This window comes from Ambystoma mexicanum, chromosome 4q (genome assembly GCF_040938575.1).
Source record: "Ambystoma mexicanum isolate Mex_15411 chromosome 4q, UKY_AmexF1_1, whole genome shotgun sequence".
Taxonomy (NCBI): Eukaryota; Metazoa; Chordata; class Amphibia; order Caudata; family Ambystomatidae; genus Ambystoma; species Ambystoma mexicanum.
Genome location: NC_090928.1, coordinates 1,258,668,381 through 1,258,686,380, shown reverse-complemented (window position 1 = coordinate 1,258,686,380; position 18,000 = coordinate 1,258,668,381). Strand labels below are relative to the sequence as shown.

At 48.8% G+C, this 18,000-nt stretch overlaps 1 protein-coding gene across 1 annotated transcript in view; it reads right to left on the bottom strand.

Moving 5' to 3' along the window:
- Positions 1-18,000, bottom strand: part of AARS2 (alanyl-tRNA synthetase 2, mitochondrial) — a 413,869-nt gene that overhangs the window by 318,502 nt on the left and 77,367 nt on the right. Inside the window, exons 5-6 of the mRNA XM_069608864.1 lie at positions 1,243-1,387; positions 895-1,040 (exon numbers count right to left, since the gene is read on the bottom strand). Coding sequence (XP_069464965.1) covers positions 895-1,040; positions 1,243-1,387 — 291 coding nt within the window. The remainder of the gene's footprint in view (positions 1-894; positions 1,041-1,242; positions 1,388-18,000) is intronic.

The window sequence follows — 18,000 nt, the reverse complement described above, 5'->3', positions numbered from 1 at the left end:
CCTAACCAGCAAGCGACACCTCTCCCATTGGCGGGGCAGTTGCCTGCTGATGAAGAAATCTATTAAACTACTTTCCTTTGTGTCCATAAACGGGCAGAAAAAGCAAATAAGGTGTAGCTTTTTGCCAGCCATACCATCAAAACCAGGCACTGGGAGAGCTTCCGCTTGGCTAGGGTGTTCCTGGAATAACGGCCTAGCATGAGCCCAGACTCAGAAGTGCCATGATATGTAGTCCTCCAGTACAGGGATTATAAATGTAACCCTTACTGGCCAGCTATAAAAAGTCGCTCGCCCCCACAGGGCTGGCTCTTATCATTTTTAAAGAATTAATTACCTATGAGAAAATGTTTATTGAAATCTGCTTGAAATGTTTTTTATTTCCAGAATGTTTCATGGTTTTAATGATGTTGGAATCTTTTTTTTACATGTGTTAATTTGTAATTATGTTGTTTATTGTTGCTGTTCTTATTTTTACTACTACTATTTCCACAGTAACACACAGCACACATTTCCTACGTGCCAAGAGTCTACTATCACTGGCCAATCGCTAGCACAGAGTGCATTTGTTTTAGAGCAGCTCCAGTATCATGAAATAGGGAGACATTATTGGAGAGTGCACAGTTACAAATGTCTTGTAAAAATCCTGTGAAAGTGTTTGCAGACACCTCAACTGTCCCAAACCAATTGGGCAAGCTACCTTCCCCCCTTTGGTAACATAGAAACAGAAAGGGGCGTGGGGGGCTTCAAGGGTTCCCACTCAATAAATTTCCAACATACTATAGCTAACGGTAGCTATTATACTGCCTTGAATTGATTTGTGATTCTCTGGAGTGCTACATCACTGAAGCATTGGAGCTCCTCTCTACACTTGGTTCCTCCGTAATCTGTACTCACTCTGCACCAGACATCCCTGGATACACCCCGTCGGCGATGCACACTGAAAGTGTCCGAATATGATCTGCCACCACGCGATAGGCCATGTCCACATTCCCGGCATCTGCGCTGCCCATACGTCCCCGGTACAGTGGAGCTTTGGAACCCTAGGGAAGCAGAATAACATGAAGCATGTCATGAAGACATGGAGTCTTTTCATACCAGCTCAATTATTTAGGTTTGGAAAGAATCGCCAATCTCTCGTCGAGAGCTAGTTTCCTCTGTATGAGGGTAAGAACCCATCTGATGGGGTTTGGTGCACACAAGCAAGGGTACAGCTCACCACCCTTACCCTTAGTCAAATCTTACCTGGTGAATAACGTCCATCAATGGTGTGAAGAGGTCTGTGTCATAGTTGGAGTGCTTGCCTTGCAGGACGGTCACAAGTCTTTCCAGACCCATCCCAGTGTCCACGTTGTGCTGGGGCAAGAGACGCAAGCTGCCATCGGCCTCCCTGTGAATTCACAACAAGAGATGGGGGTAAATATAGAATGCATTCTTTCAGGACTATGCACAACCATAACAGGAGAGGGCAAACCACATGCTCTAGTGGCATAATGCTTCAAGAGTTGGTCATACAAACGATGCCAACTTACTTATTTCACAACAGCACAATCACACGATATGTTCAGGAAAGATTCCCGTGCAGACGGTACAATGAACATAAGAAGAAACGCCAGTGAGACCCGATGCCGCAGTACAGGCCAGCTCCTTGTCAAGGTTAATGGAGGCGCAGTAAACACCACCCTCAAGTTACAGGGCTCGTGTGAGGGTAGAGCTAGGCCCGACACAACCTTCACAGTTAGGATAGAACTCTCACAGCTTGAGGATTGAAGCTGCTCCACTGGTATAAAGATCCGGTAGAAGTGGTAAGAATACATTGGAACCAGGCCAGGGAGCCAGTAGTCGAGTCAAAACTGATATCCCAGTCAAAGGCCTAGAACTTTTACCAGATGACAACCTTTTGGCAGTGACCCAACATTTCAATGCAACATGTTCATAAAGCTGCAATTCATGAAAATAAATGCAGACTTTTTTGAGCAACATCGCAGAATGTGTGTTTTGGGGGTTTGTCAGGGGTTAACTCCTGAGGCTTGCGTTCAAGTCCCAAAATCCCAAACTTGAACCTGAACTAGCTAAGCTTGTACCCCTTGGGATGTCCTGTAGCTCACCAATGGTAATGTGTCGAGGCAGTCAAGGAGCCTCTCTCAGAGGGGGGTGGGGCAGCAAAGAGACAGTATAATAATCTATTGTATAGAATAATGGGCTCTTCACACAAGTTTATTAGTTAGATATGTATATTTGCGTGACTCCCTGGTAAGAGGTTTTTCAGAATACCACAGGTGTGTAATTCAAAAAGACAAACTGTCAGTGATGTGCAGGGCTTTCCTTCAAGGTAATCCAAACTCTCACTGGTAAACTTGGCTATACATTAAGTCTTCATTCCTAGGAGAGGGTGGAACTAGTGTAAGGTACTGACTGCATGCAGAGACAGACCAGGTAAAGGCTTGTATAGGCAATATGCACTGAACATATCAAGCAGATTTCTGTAGCAAGAATAAGCCAGACACCCAGCTGGAGATTCGGGGGGACCCCCGCAGAAGAATTTCCAGCCAAGGTTCCATCGCCAAAGGTAGAGAGGGCTGGCTGCAGCACAGGGTCTCAAGCCCCATCGAGAAATGCAGTGGTGGGGCCGACAAAAGGGGGATGAAAGCAGACGCCAGACGCTCAAGGATGAATTACCAGCCACCTGGGGAAGTGTGTACGCATAGAAGGCTGCTGTGTTGATGGTATATAAGTAGCGGCTGCAGAGATAGGCTCGAATTCACGGTACCAGGGGTTGACAGGCCCAAGACCTCAGGATCCACTACAAAGGGTGGCCTCTCCCATGCAATCTACGATGATCAAAGCACAGAAGATGCAGCAGCAGTGCAGCAGAGCGCAGGTCAGCGGTGACTCGGGAGAAGACAAAGGCCTCAGCACCAGCAGCCAGCTCGGTCAGGACGACAGAAGTAGCAGCACCAACACCGGCTCGGTTCCAGCACTACAGGACCCACCCTCTCAGAATGGGATATCCCCAGGTCCACGAGATTCTGGGGGGCACAGCAAGTTGTGGTGGTGGTTGAATCATCTGCGCCTGCTGATTCTTGAGGAGAAATCACTGATGGCAGTCCTTGTCTAGTTAATGATAGGCAGATATACACCTCTGCAAGGCTGGGTGTTTGGGAGAATTCTCAGTAATGTGCTAATTCCCTCCACCTTAGAGACCCCCAGTAACTTTGCTGGATTTTGAGGACTTGATTTTTTTAACCTGGAGAGAGCGAGACCCTTTTTCCCCACTCTCTCATGTATTTTAATGTGATTTTGAACTCTGTGTTTCTTTTGTTTTTGGAGTCTGACAAACTCCATAGGCATCATCTTTACACAGCACCTTCAGTGCAGTGACACAGGGAAGTCTTCCAGATTTCCCAAGGTTTAAATAACTTCTCTGGAATAAACTACTGTTTCCCAGAGCAGTAAACTGAAATTGGCTTTACTTACATTGTAACTATCTATACCCAGCACACACTATCTTACAATAGGGTGCTGGAGGGGTTACCTAGTATCCCCTTTGTCTAGCTTCTCATGTAACATTTTTTATGTTACCCTTTCCTCGATGAATGGCTGTTGGGAGTGGTTTCGTTTTTAACTACCATGCAGTGCATTTACCGCGGCCTGCGTTTGCAGCTGCAGTAAAGCACCCAAGGGTGCCATATTTGGCAAAATGGCCCGGTCTTCTTTTTTCACAATTTCTTTGTGGAAAGGTCCTTCTTGAGATTTATTCTGCACGCCAAACCAGGTTTGGTCCCATTGTTCGCTTTGCCTTTGGCGGGATTCATGAGTGCTTGGTAACTGACAGCTAGGCTGGAATGAATGGGAGAGAACTGAATAAAAGGCAAGGCTTTTGGCTTGGAAGGCAGTGTCGACCACTGGACGATGGAACCGAAGAGGACGCCTGCTGCAACACCTGGACCGTTGGTTTGCCCGGTGAAGCCCTGCTGCTGTGCTGAAACTCCAAATTTGTATCGACAGAGAAGCCCCTGCAAGGACGACTTCTCCCCTTGATTTGGTGGGATCAATCAACTCCAAAGTAAGCCACCTGTACATCCTTCTCTGAGCTGGCTGAATTTCCACAGAGTTTCTGCTGGAAACCGTATAGCCTGGGAAAGGAACACCAGATTGTGTGCGTTGCTTTTAAGTTGGCCAAGAACTCCAGGAAGTTCATCTGGACTCCCAAGTAGCAGGACTGACTGAGCCTGAGCCACCTCAATAGAGTGCGGGACCCCAGAAGTAAGGAAGGTCCATTTCGACAGCCAGAAACTGTGGTGTTGCTATTTGCAGTAGTCGCAAGGAGCTGAAACACTGAAGTGCCACTTGTTGGAAAGACTGCCGGTTGCGAGCAGTGACCGTCCCATTGCAGTGAAGGAGTCCCTAGAAGTCCTCCCTCTTGTACCCACGACTGAGGCCCAGGAACAGTGAGATCTGCAGGCGATCTTACACTGGAAAACTGTGATCCATTGCGACCCAAAAGCGGGGAAGCGTCAAGATCCCTCGCTCAAGCCTGGGCGCTCCAGCAGCCTGCTGTTTGTTTGTTTGTTTATTTTATTTATATAGCCCGCCTGACCCAATGGCGCTAGTAGATAAGAGAATGGTTACATGTTACAGTCCTTTAGAAAGGTACAGAGGTCACTTAATACATGTTACAGCCATTTTAAAAAGTGTAGAGGTCACTTAATATAGATTGTACAGGAAAGTACATATATGCAGAGGTCACTTAATACAGATCATGGAGGATAGTACATAGGACATAAAATACATGGCATTAAATTCAATCCGTGCGGTAGTTAAAGCATAAGTACAGTCATACATGAACAAGAGGGGGCATATGTAGGCAGGAGGCTAAGAAAGGAGATAGGGTTAGTTGTTATTAAGTAGCCAGGTGATGGCGCAGCTTCTGAATTTATCGAATACTTGGATCGTTTTTATGTCTTGTGGGAGTGTTTTCCATAGTTGGGCGGCCCGGACTGGGAAGCTGGAGACGCCTGCTCTTTTGAGGTTGTATCTTGGTACCAGTAGGCAGGAAGTGTTAGAGGATCTCGTGGTATGGACAGATGATCTCAGGGTGAATTTATCAGAACGATAGGGTGGGGCTCGGTGGTTCAGTACTTTGTGGGCGAGGCAAAGAGTTTTCAAGTTGATTTTATCTTGTATGGAGAGCCATTTGCAGAGTTTTCTAGTTGCTGATATGTGCTCTCTTCTGGGTATGTTAAGGGTGGCTATGGGAGTGTTATTTTGCAATATCTGCAGAATGGACTTGTTAGCGCCTAGGTGGAGACCGTTGCAGTAGTCCAGTTTGGATTGTATTAGTGCTCTGACTAGTATAAGACTGTGGAAGTGCGGGTGGCGAGCGGACTGGCGGCCGGGGTCATACCCATGCAGTGGGAGCCAGATTGAGGGCGGAAGAAGCAAGCCCAGCGTAGCGGTATATGCACTGTGCTGGGGGCGGCCAGCGATCCCCCAGCGAGTAGAGAGGCGGAGGTACCAGGAGTGGGCTCGGAGCCGCGGGGTCCCAGCGAGCTGAGAAGACCGGCCTGTCCGCGCACAGTCTGGTGCAGAGAGGAGAACGCAGGACTTCATCGCCCCGACCGGGGTGCCAGAAAGCCGGCTAGCAGCGGAAGGAAGCTCTGTGTGAAAGGGGCTTGGGAAGCACCCCACAGGAGACAGAGTCTCCGCAGCGGCAACCCCCACTGGGGAAGAGCAGGAGAGGCCCCGCCGGCGGCTCGGTGGCCGGGCCCGCCCCAGAGGTGCACGTCTGGTGTAGGGGACAGCGGACAGACCCACGCTCTGTCTGCCATCTCGAGGGCTCCATCGGAGGTGAGACGAGGCCGGCAGAGAGAAGGGAGGCTGACGGACCCACCGGGTGCATGACCACAAACAAGCAGCTGGTAAGGAGGAACGGGGCAAGGAAAGTCCTTACGTGTGTCGCAAGGTGCGAGAGGGGGCGAGGTCTACAGGGCCAGAGCGGACACGACGGTGGGGTCCCAACCAGAGTGATCGGAATTAATTAAAACGGAAGCCTTCTAGACACCACCCCTACCCAGCGGAGGCAGCCCCCAGTCAGCTCTGCAGAGGCCCTTCGGATCTGTGGGCCGGGGATGGAAAAAGATATGGAACGGTCCCGAACGGTCCCTAATCTCACATGGGACTGCCAGAGCACAGAGGGTCCCACCGAGGATCACCCAGCAAAACGAACGTGCTCATAGCCAACGTTGCCGACCACGAAAGGAGGTCACAAGCACCCGTTGGCCTCATCACACTTTCAAGAGAGCAGACCTCTGAAGGGACAAACCGAAACGCACCGAGTCGCCCTGGGTTGCCCGCAAAATGAAGTGCTGAGTCCCTCTAACCCCCATCGCCGGCCCCATATCAGACAATATGCCAAAAGCTATTAGCAGCTCACCGGGAGCGAGACCCTGAGGCGTAAGGCTCCCGACACGGTTCAGGTCCCAGAATCCAGACATTCCGCCAAAGAAACTTCAGCAGGAAGCACATGGTATGAACCTCGCAGCTGGTCAGAGGGACCCAGGCCCGGCACACTGACACCCACGAGATTGTGGGTCCAGCTCCGGGGTGCCCCCTGGAGGCAGGACATCTGTACGGGGGAGGCGATCGGACAGCCTAGATGCCAGGCGCCAGGACCAAAAGCGCACCCCCGAGAGTGAAGGGATCACCTAAAAGACAGGAGAACCAGCTCGCCAAGTGCTGGAGCCAAAAGCAGCTACAGGATCAGGCCCTGCCGCCGTCACCACAGGACCTAACCGAGTCAACCTCTGCCCCATCCCGAGGTGCAATGGATACTGACAAGGAGGAGCTGCTGAATTGCTTGAAGGGCATGGAGATGAGGATGACAAACGCATTTTAGGCCCAAATTGGACAGCTGAAAGAAGACCTAAAAGCCTCCCTGCAAGAGGTCCGCAAAGAGGTAAACGAACTGGGAGACAGGGTATATACGGTGGAAAGTGGTCTCTCCAACCTTGTGGAAGAAACCAAACAGACTAGCCTCTTACTAGACCAAATAGCGGCGGCCACGAACAACCTCGAGCTGCAGGCAGAGGATCTTGAAAATAGATTGCGACGGTCTAACATTAGAGTTAAGGGCCTTCCTGACCCAGTACTGGAGGGGGATCTCAGAGACACGTGGCAACAAACATTTAGCAACATGCTGCACGACATTATGCCTGAAACAATTTGGTTCGATAGGATTCATCACGTGGGGCCCAGGAAGATGGACCTGGGTGCGCGGCACAGAGACGTGCTGGTGGCCCTCACTTCTTATGCTATGAAAGAAAGTATTCTATGAGCAGCCAGGACCACAACCGACCTGACGGTCAACAGCCACCCGATCCAATTGTTCCAAGATATGGAGCTCTCAAACCTCCACAAGCGGAGACTCATGCAACCGGTCACGAAGGCCCTACGAGAGAAACAGGTATCCTACAGCTGGTCATACCCTTTTGGCCTAACGTTTACTTGGGAAAGCAAATTGAGAAGAATTAGCACCTGTGATGAGGGCCTCACCTTGCTGAACTTGGAGGAGGATCAGAACTGCGGGGACACCGGTCCGGCACAAAACACTCAAACTATAGGGGCCAATCCCTGGGAATGGTCACAGAACGAAGAGGCAGGCCCAGGAGAGAACCAAAACTGTTGGGTCCACAAATCACCCAATCACGGCAGGAAGCTCAGCAACGATAGTTCAAACTCCTACCACAACTGTTAAACTGAAGCGTAAAGTTACATCTGAATCTAATATATAACCCTACAGCTTGCCTGGGCGACGTCGGGCGAAGCCAAACTTGCAATCCAATCCGAGTCATGGAACTTTCTGGTCACTCAGAACTTGTGAATCGTATAGTTACCAAACACCCCAGATTGGTGGAGGGGGGGATTCCTTGGAATCCCGGCCACAGGATCACAAGGAGGAGGTAAGGTAGGGGGGAAGGGTAGGGGCCCGGGGAGGGTGGGAGGTGGAGGGAGAGGGGATGGGATCGGGGGTTCAAAGTATAGAGCGATTCAGTGTTCGGGATGGGCAGCATGGGATGGACGTGGGAAGCAGTAGGGTAATTTATGGTTTAGTCAGAAGAGTGGGCACACACCCCCCGCTTAGGAATGGCTGAATCGATGGTAGTCTCCCTGAACACACAGGGACTGAACTCGCCAATGAACGCCGGGCGATTCTTGAAAGACCGAGGGCAACGCAGGCATCAATAGAGATCCTACAGGAGACGCACCTCCTTCCCAAGGATGAGAAGAGGATGGCCCACCGCGCCTTCCCACAACAATAATTTGCATCTAGTTGGGGGAAAAAGAGGGGAGTAGCCATCTTGATAGGGCGGGCATTCGATTTTAAAAAACTTCAACTCCATGGGGACAGAGAGGGGAGATACCTCAGGCTCAACGGGATGATAAAGGGTAGCATATACACAATCCTTGCCATATATGCCCCAATAACCGGCAAGAGGTGTTCATATCGGGCTTATTGGGAAAACTTGGCAGCTGGTCAGAGGGCCAACTGATTATAGGAGGGGATTTTAATTGTGTTATGGACCCGCTGTTGGACAAAACTCTCCCTCCCACAGCAGCAGATCAGAAAAACAGGCAAGCACTGGGTCGCTTCTTTAGGGAACTGTGAGTAATAGAAACCTGGCGGTTCTTTCAAGGGGAGAGTACAGAATACACTCATTATTCGGCCGTCCATCTAGGCTATTCCAGAAAAGACATGATTCTGGTCTCGGGTACTCTGGTCCCCCTAATAACAAAGATGGAAATCGGAGTGGAATATCCCTCGGACCATGCGCCGGTGTTGGTGAGGGTGGAGTGGGGGCGAGGCAGGGCACAAGCAAAAGCCAGCCTGGAGACTAAATGATTTACTCCTGAAAGACATAGCATTATGAGCCCATATGGAGAGCTCCATCACTAATTATTTCAAGGAGAATGATAATGGGGAAACAAGCGGGGGGTAATCTGGGATGCTGGGAAGGCGGTGATCAGGGGTGAGTTCATATCACAGACAGCGCCATATTACAGGTACAGAGCCCTGATGACCCACCAAATGGAGAAGGAGGTTAGGGAAGCCGAAATCCTGCATAAGACCCGTCAATCAAGACAGTCCCTAAGGAAGATCAGAGCCCAGCTCGAGAACCACCTGGCAGAGCGAGTGGCCCAATCACTGCTAAACACAAAACAAACCTACTACATACACACGGGCAAGGCAAATGGATTCCTTGCTGCAAATCTGCAGAGAAGAAAGACCCGAAACTATATAGCACAGCTGAAAGACAAGCATGGAAATCCACACACAGCAGAGCATGAAAAAATGGAAATAATGATGCAATTCTATGAGGAACTTTTACAAAGCGAGAAACTTGACCCAGCACGGCAGCTCTCCTATATCCGATCTATCCCCCTTCCCCAAATCACAGAACAGGACAGGTTAATTCTTGGAGCCCCAATCTCAGCACAGAAGGCCAGCAACGCCATCTCGGCATTGCCGGCAAACAAGGCCCCGGGCCCAGACGGCCTTGGAAACTGCCATTACAAAACCTTCTGCACCCAACTGCTGGCCCCGTTGACAAGACTTTTCAACGCAATCAGAGAGGGGCAGGTGACGCCCGATATGGGAAGGTCTACGACCATATTGCCCTTGAAACCGGGGAAAGATCCCCATGAATGCTCTTGCTACCGCCCCATCGCATTACTGAACACTAATGCAAAACTTTATGCTAAAATTCTCACAACTAGATTGATGACAGTCCTTCTGCGCATAATACATGATGACGAAGCGGGGTTCATTACAGGTCGACACACTCAGGACAATGTGAGAAGAGCAATAGATGTAATAGACGTTGGAAAGCGAACACAACAAACATTTGCAATAGCAGCCCTAGACGCTAGCCGGGCATTCGACAGCATGGACTGGCAATATCTGCAACTGGTTCTTGAAAGCTTCGGATGCGGCCCTGAGTTGGTGCTAGCTAACTACTAGCTCCCATCGACGAGTTTCACACTCAACGGCCAAAGCTCAGAATTTGTCAAGATAAGACGAGGCACGCAACAGCGTTGTCCCCTTTCCCCTCTGGTCTTCGCGATGGCAATGGAACCGTGTGCAATCCAGTTGAGACAGGACACGGGGATCAAGTGGGTAACAGACTGCCAAGAGACCCATAAAATCGCATTATATGCGGATGACATCATGCTATTTATGGGAGACCCGGAAGTCACGATGCCCAGAGCTATGAGTTTGACAAAGTTGAAGGAATTCAGAAAGGTCTCAGGGTTTTCCATTAATTTTTCCAAATCCACGGCTATGAACATCACAGAGAAAAGAGAAGTGATCGAGAACCTAGAGAAGACATTCCTGGTGATCTGGGTAGGAGAATCCTTAGATTACCTGGGCAATCCATCTAACAAGGGACTTAAATACGTTATATAAGACAAACATAAAATCCCTGTGGAAATAGCTGTAGGACGATATGCACAAATGGGAAACCCAGGAACTGTCATGGTTCGCCCGAATTCCAGCAGTGAAAATTACCATCCTCCCCCGCCTCCTCTATTTGGTACGTTCGATCCCAGTGACTATTCCATCGGCCAAGACTAAAGAGCTGCAAAAAGCTATATTTAAGTTTATTTTGCAAGGCAAGAAACCTAGGGTGCAAAACACATCCAAAGGCATCCCCCGCTCCTTGGAGGTCTGGGAGTCCCAGAGGTGGACAGATACATATTAGCTGCACAGCTGGCACCAATGCTGAGATGGACAAGACATGGAAACCACAAAGGATAGTATAGGATACAACAGACAGCCACAACAATTCATTGATGAGCATTGTTAGGCCTGACGGCAGAGAGCCGGGAGCAGGGGGGCACTCCTGGAATCCACAAAGTTGTCACTGCTAAGCTAGGATAAAGCCTGGAGGTGGAAGCGCATTCCCTGAGGGCTAGGCCCCTGCTCCCCGCTAATGCATAATCCGGAGTTCTCACCAGGCCTCCAGAGAAAAGCTCTGGGAGGGATGGTCTGGCGCAGAAGCATTGACCCTGGAAGACATGTATAGTAATGGCTCCCCAATGCTCTATGCAGACTGTCAGCAGAAATTCGGTTTAGGGGAAAAAAAGAGCGCTTTAGATATGCACAAGTCAGTCATTGGATAACCCACCCAGCAGTGAAGAAGGCGGGCACGCGGACACTGTCCGGCCTCGAGCTGACCCTACAGGAGGGTCAGACAATGAAGGGAGTGACCAGACTTTACAGATTACTCTCCAATGCACAGGCTAGGGACAATCTCTCATAAAGAGCGAACTGGGAAAGGGACATGGAAGAGACACTAACGGAGGAGGAGTGGAATCATATATGGGCAAGCGCACACGGCGCTTCCAGATGCACCACTATCAAAGAGTCAGCATACAAATGATGCCTTAGATGGTATATGTCCCTATCTGCATACACAAAATCAATAAGTCCTACCCACCTGACTGTTGGAGGAATTGTGGCGAGAAGGGAGATCTATTCCACATGTGGTGGTCATGTCCCAAAGCAGTGGCTTTTTGGAAGGAAATACTAGGCCATATTAAGGACATCATGGGTGTGGAGCTGCCGTTGTCCCCGAAAACAATCCTGCTAGGGGTCCCTATAGAAGGAGTATATGCAATGTCGGGGGCAAGGGCCACATTAATCACCCATCTTTTGTCTGCGGCGCGGATGTCCCTCGCAAAGAACTGGAAAAATGAATCAGGACCACAGTCTGCCTGGTGGTGGGTCAAAATATGGGGAGTTATGGCTATGGAGAAGATATGTACCCTCAGCACAGGGAAATACCTAATGTTTCTAAAAATTTGGAACCCCTTCCACGAACAAGTGAAGGACAGAGAAGCCCAATACTTTAAACCACGTCTACTTAAAAATACAAATGTCATCTGAGCCCCACTACGGGGATGGAAACCTGGTGCAGCCAACCGAGGATGAACTCAGGCTGTTCGAACTCTGGATCCCAAAAGTTGGAGTTAAAAAGGAGGGATATAGGGGAAGGAGTAGGGGGTGAGAGGGGAGGGTTGAGGGGTAAACATGAAAATACTCGGAGGCAAGAGAATAAGCACTGAACTGGACGATGTGAATGCAAACTGGGCATAGTTAATTGGGACTAGTTCACTAAAAGTTTATAAAGCATTGCATTTGTATGTCTCCGATCTACAAATAAAGATGTTTAAAAAAAACAACAGCATAGACATTGTCCCTTCTACTCAGACAAAGGAGGCTGCTACGTGGTACGAAACATGGGGCACAGCAGGGATGGAAGCGAATCTCAGCCTCCAATGACAATGGCACATCCATTCAACCTTTGATGGACACCGTATCACTTGGAGGTTGCCACTTTCAAACTTGGCTGCTCCATTCCTGGGTTTAGACTGGGATGTATATTCCAGCCTGAGCCCCTAGACATGACGACGAATCCTGTGATGTCCCTTCTCCCTGAGGGGGGCCCTTTCCATGAGGCCAGGGAGGTGTGGCTGCTACCCAATAGTCCCTCTGGGGGTGATACTCAGCAGGAGGATCTCATGGGGAGGGATTCCCCCTGTGGGATACAGGGAGCAAATCATGGGCCAGTGCAGTATAATCAACTGTCACCCAACTTTCTCCACTTGCCTTCCTTATCTTCCTCTTACCCCATAAGTTCCCCCATGTACTTATGCCACACCAATAGCACTAGTATTGGGACGAGGAACAATAGGGTTGATTCCACTGAGTGGTCATCTCGAGATACTGGAACGAGGAAGAAACTTGGAGCCATGAAGAACCCTCAAGACAATCTCATTGAACAGTCTAGGTCTCGTATGAAATGGGACTTAAACATAGAAGAGGGAATAATCATGCTGTCAGTCCCTCCCTGGAGGCCCTGTGAACGAAGGTACCGTACCGCAGGCGTAGAAGCTGATCCTGCAGTTGCGATTGGGCCATAGCCATAGAAGTTACAGCTCCCCACCTGCTCCAAAGAAGACAAAAAACACAGAATCCGGAAGAGACCAAGACTCTGGTGCCGAAGAGTGCCATTAGAGAGGTCAAGCAGGTATGCGCAGCCCAGCTCCCAGGAAGTGCTGTGGAGCCACGTATAGCACCATGCAAACAGGAAACAACAGCGAAGAACCGTCGGAAGACGTGTAGAAGCCCGAGATCGAGGTAAGTGACCGGGAGCCCATACCGAAGGTAAAGGGGTGGCCCAGGAACCTCGAGGGGGCAAGAGAAACCAATGTGAAGCGGTCTGGGTTCCGAGAACGAGATGCAGTTGTACCATGGTCAAGGACCCCCAGGTGGAGAACCGGTATACCTGGCAGGGGAGTGTACCAGGAATACTGGAGGAAAACCAGTTGGCCAAATACAGGGTCAAGGACCCAGCTGTGACTGAGGAGGAGTTCCTCAAACGTACATCTTCCTCACGGCAGTGCCTGGCAGGGGAGTATAACAGTTCTGCCCAACTCAGCCACTGGAGAGGCTCATCGCCAGCCTGAGAAAGGCAGGGGGAAGGGGACATTCCCCCTGTTTTGTGGAACTGTAAATATCAGCCCGAGAAAGGCCAAAGAAAGGGAGACATTTTCCCCTACTATGTAAACTATAACCATCCAGAAGAAGGGAGTCATTCTTCTGGGCCCAGCAGAGACAAACCCAGTTCAGTTTGGTGATAAGTGTAAAGGATAGAAGTAGGGTTTTGGCACGGATGGTGGACCTGTTAGTTATGGGCATTCTGATGTTTTCCGTGGTATTTTGCTGAGGCAGGGAAACCCCTCTTAGAGTTGGGGATAGGTAGATTTGACTTCTTTTTGCTAGAAAATAACATTCTTTGCCCAAAAGCATGCCTCCTGTGTGTCATTCTCCTCTTCCACACCCTAACACCTACAAACTCCAGTCTTATCTGGTCATATTCCATTCTATCAGTGCTCAAGCCCAAAGTAGGAAATTACCATCTAAGGCTTGTTAGGCAGAATCCTGTGCAGTGCCCTTAGGGACCGCTACACACAATGAAGACCACAGGTGGAAAAACAAGTTTACCTTTGGTACAAGCCTGTACTAATAAGTTATAGTGGTAGCAGTAGCAGAGCAGCCAGGCTTATCTCAAGAGTATATGAGCAGTAGCAGAGATTACACAAAGGGACCACAATTACTGTGACTCAATCAAATACTGACTCAAGGTTTTAGGTAGAAAAATATAAGTACATTTATTTTTAAACCGTCAGTTATAAACACAACCCATCTATTAAACTTTAAACAAAACCACACGTTAAATATAGTTTGACTAACCAATTCACTTTGTACAGTATGTCTCAACGTAAGTACCCTGTGTTTGAATGAACCGGTGTTATGAACAAAACACGATACCGCGGATACGGTTGCGATCACTTTTTGACAGTTCGGTCTACTAAATAAACGCGTATCTGTTACATGAAATGCTACCGGGGCAAAAACACACTTAGCACCTGAGATACCCAGAGGGAGTTGGGGGCAAAAATCACAGGCAATATTTAGGTTAGGCAAACAAGATCGAGAAACACTCATAAACAGGAGTTCAAAAGTCAAAGGGCCGGAGCTAGGGTTAAGTGACACCGGAGACCTGTTGCCGAAGATCACACCGTTAGACAGTTCACGATTCAGCGTAGCCAAGAGTACTTAGATATTGTCAATGTTCGGAAGCAAAAGTTATAAGGAGGGAAGACAAGGGCAAGCCTTGAAGATGAAGAAAAGGGGTTCACCCAGTTTCCTCAAGCAGAACACAGTACCTTATTCCAGTGGTGCAGCTGGTGCTCTGGCAGTTGTTCCTGTTGGTTTCCCGCAGACCCACGATTCCTGGAGCTTCGTTGCGAAGGAGGACGTCTGAAGGGGGTCTGCACCACACAGCGATGAAGCCGGCAGCAGCGACAACGAATTGAAGGTGTGCTCCTTAAAAACAGGAGAGGCTCGGCAGGTGGCTATCTCGACCACTACAGCAGTGTGCAGAGATTTCAACCACGACGGAGATCTCTGGCTGAAGAAGATGAGCTGGTTATCCCCACCAGGCTCAGGGAAGAAGACTCCGGACTGGATCTCCTCTTAGTCGTTGAAGGGTAGATAGCTCAGGACTGCAGCAGGGCTTCACCGGGACGGGGTAGTTGAAGCAGCCGTCGTTCTCTCCGCTTCTCTTCGGTTCCTTGTAGTTCCAGAAGCGACTCTGACTTCTAGCCCAAGAGACCTGTCTTTTATGCGCAAAACCCCCATTCACACAGCCTGGCTGTCAATCACGCAGCAGGAGGGTTGTCCAGCCGGGACAACCACCTCGGCCAATCATGGCAAAGTACGACTTGGTTTTCCTAGGACACCCTGTGCAGGGGGTGACTACACCCCTTCCCCACATTCAGTCTACCTAGACACCCAGGCGCCAAGAGGAGGGCTTCCTGCAGAAGCCCGCCAAAAGACAGTGAACAAAGAAGGCGAACCTAGTTTGCCGCGCAAAGTAAAACACAAGAAGGACTTTACCAAAAAGAAATGGCGAATAAACCCAACCGGAGCCAAAAGAAAGACGATTTGGTCAAGCGGGTTTATGCTTAAGGCTGCAAAAATAGCCAAAAGTGTTACCACGTTTATCTAATATAATCGCGGTAGAAAGGTTAGGGTAGATACCACTGCCACCAGCCAAGTCTAAATGTTAAAAGAGCAAAACAATGCTCAGGGAGGTACAGACAGAAAAGGGGTACAGATTAGCCCTTTCCAGTACTCCATGTAAGATGGGGTGTACTGGGTCTGTGGTAAAAGTGACTATGTAAAGTAAATGGCAACTTTACCTTTCTCTGGGGGACAGTAGTCAGCCCCAGCGAAATGGAGTTAGAGGGAAGTCTGAAAGACAACCCTGGGTTACTGAACTGAGGGTGCTGTGTAACCCATACAAGAACAGGGGCGAATTCTCCCTAACAAGGCTCACACCCATGGGCACTATTTTGTTTTAGTAGGGCGGGCCTACATGGCTTCCTGTCATACAGGTAAGCTTAAGGAGAAGAGCAGCTCCTACTAGCCATCATTTGCTCCTCGCATTGACCGACACATTCAAACAAAGGACTAGAGCGAGTACATAGCACTTGATTTTAGTGTGATGCTCTATAATACAGTCCACAGGGTACAGTCTGTACCCAAAACTATAATTCAAGTAACACTTTGACCAACCAGCTGGGTCCTATAAAACACAGGAGTGGAATTGTAGTCCCACTGGACAGTAGCAGGGCATGTGGTGCAACCTCCCTGAGAGGTATGACGAGGGGGCAATGTAGCCATTGTGATATGGAACTAGAGATTCCATCCCCAGGTTATTGAGACAAGCAGTATCTGTAGGCCAGGTCACCCAATCCAGTTCAGAAAGCCCAAACTCTGGAAATCACAACTGTAAGGATCTGACGCTTGCTCGGATTGAAAACCTGTACAGGATCTGGAAGATTCAACCACGCATTAAGGAGAGGCAGATTACAGAGGAATGAGGATTACGCAGGTTTACAGCTCAGGGAGTCTTGATGGCATTAAATACACAAAGGCAAGCATTATGCTTCGACTTCTTTATTTCTTACTCTTGAGCAGTTTAAAAAATGTAATAGGTTGCATATATATATATATATATGTATATATATATATATATATATTTGGGACACATTACTCAACGTAATCGTATTTCTGATGCTTGTATCTGCTTAGATTCACATGCTATGCATAGTCCGACATCTAGTGGAAGCTGCAGAGTATTACAGTTGTTGTTTTCGAAACTCAAAAAAGGACGTCGACAGGGCGTGCCAGTAATGCTACCCCTAGTGTGACATCTACTGTAACCATGGTGCTTCACGCGTCGAGGTCCCTCAGATAGTTTTGTTTTTGACATGAGGGTGCATGAAGTGTAGCGTGAGTAGAGGTGTAGTAAAGCAGATTATGTATCAGACAAAACCCAGAAAACATCTATGCACCTTTTACTCCAAGGGGAGGAAGGGTGGGCGCATGTGAACCTAAGCAGATACAAGCATCAGAAATACGATTACGGTGAGTAATGTATCCCAAATATATGTATATAAGATATATATATGCAACCCATTACATTTTTACATTTTTATTATTATTATTAAGCATCAGTAATACGATTACAGTGAGTAATGTATTCCTTCCAAGGCTTGTGGAATCTGCTTAGATCACATGCTATGCATAGATTAGCGAGCAGTGTTTGGAGTAGGTGGTGGGTTATGAGAAGGTACAGCGGCAAATAGCTTTTTTAGCACTGCTTGTCCCACCTGGGAATATGCTTTAGAGTGAGTGTCAAGGCAGTAGTGCTGAGTAAAAGTGTGGATCGAGCTCCATGTAGCTGCTTTGCAAATGGCGCCCAGCGGGACGTTTGCGATAAAAGCCAGGGTAGCTCTTGTACCCCTGGTGGAGTGAGTTCTTGGTGTGAAAGGCAGTGTTACATTTGATAGCGAGTAGCAGAGCTGTATGCATCTGTCTATCCATCTGGAGATGGCGTTTTTGGACACTTAGTCTCCTTCCCTGCCTGGAGCTATGGAGACGAACAGTTGGTCTGTTTTTCTTAGAGGTCTGGTCTTGTTTACATCGTAAAGGACCGCCCTCCTTACATCTAGTGTATGAAGTTTCTTCTCAGCCGAGCGTGATGGATTTTGGAAGAAAGCTCGTAGTTCGATGGCCTGATTGACATGGAACTTTGAAATGAACTTAGATGAAAACCTAGGGTGCTTTCTTAATACCAATTTGCCTTCGTGGATAACAAAGAAAGGGTTTTGCACTGACAAATCTTGCAGTTCACCGACTCTCCTTATGGAGGGGATAGCCACCAGAAAAGCTGTCTTATATGTGAGGTGTTTAAGGCTGGTCTTATGCATAGGGTCAAAGGGGGGTTTTATGAGCTTTGCAAGTACTAAATTTAGGTCCCACCCTGGCGGCAGGTTTCGAATAGGAGGATGGGGTCTTTTTAC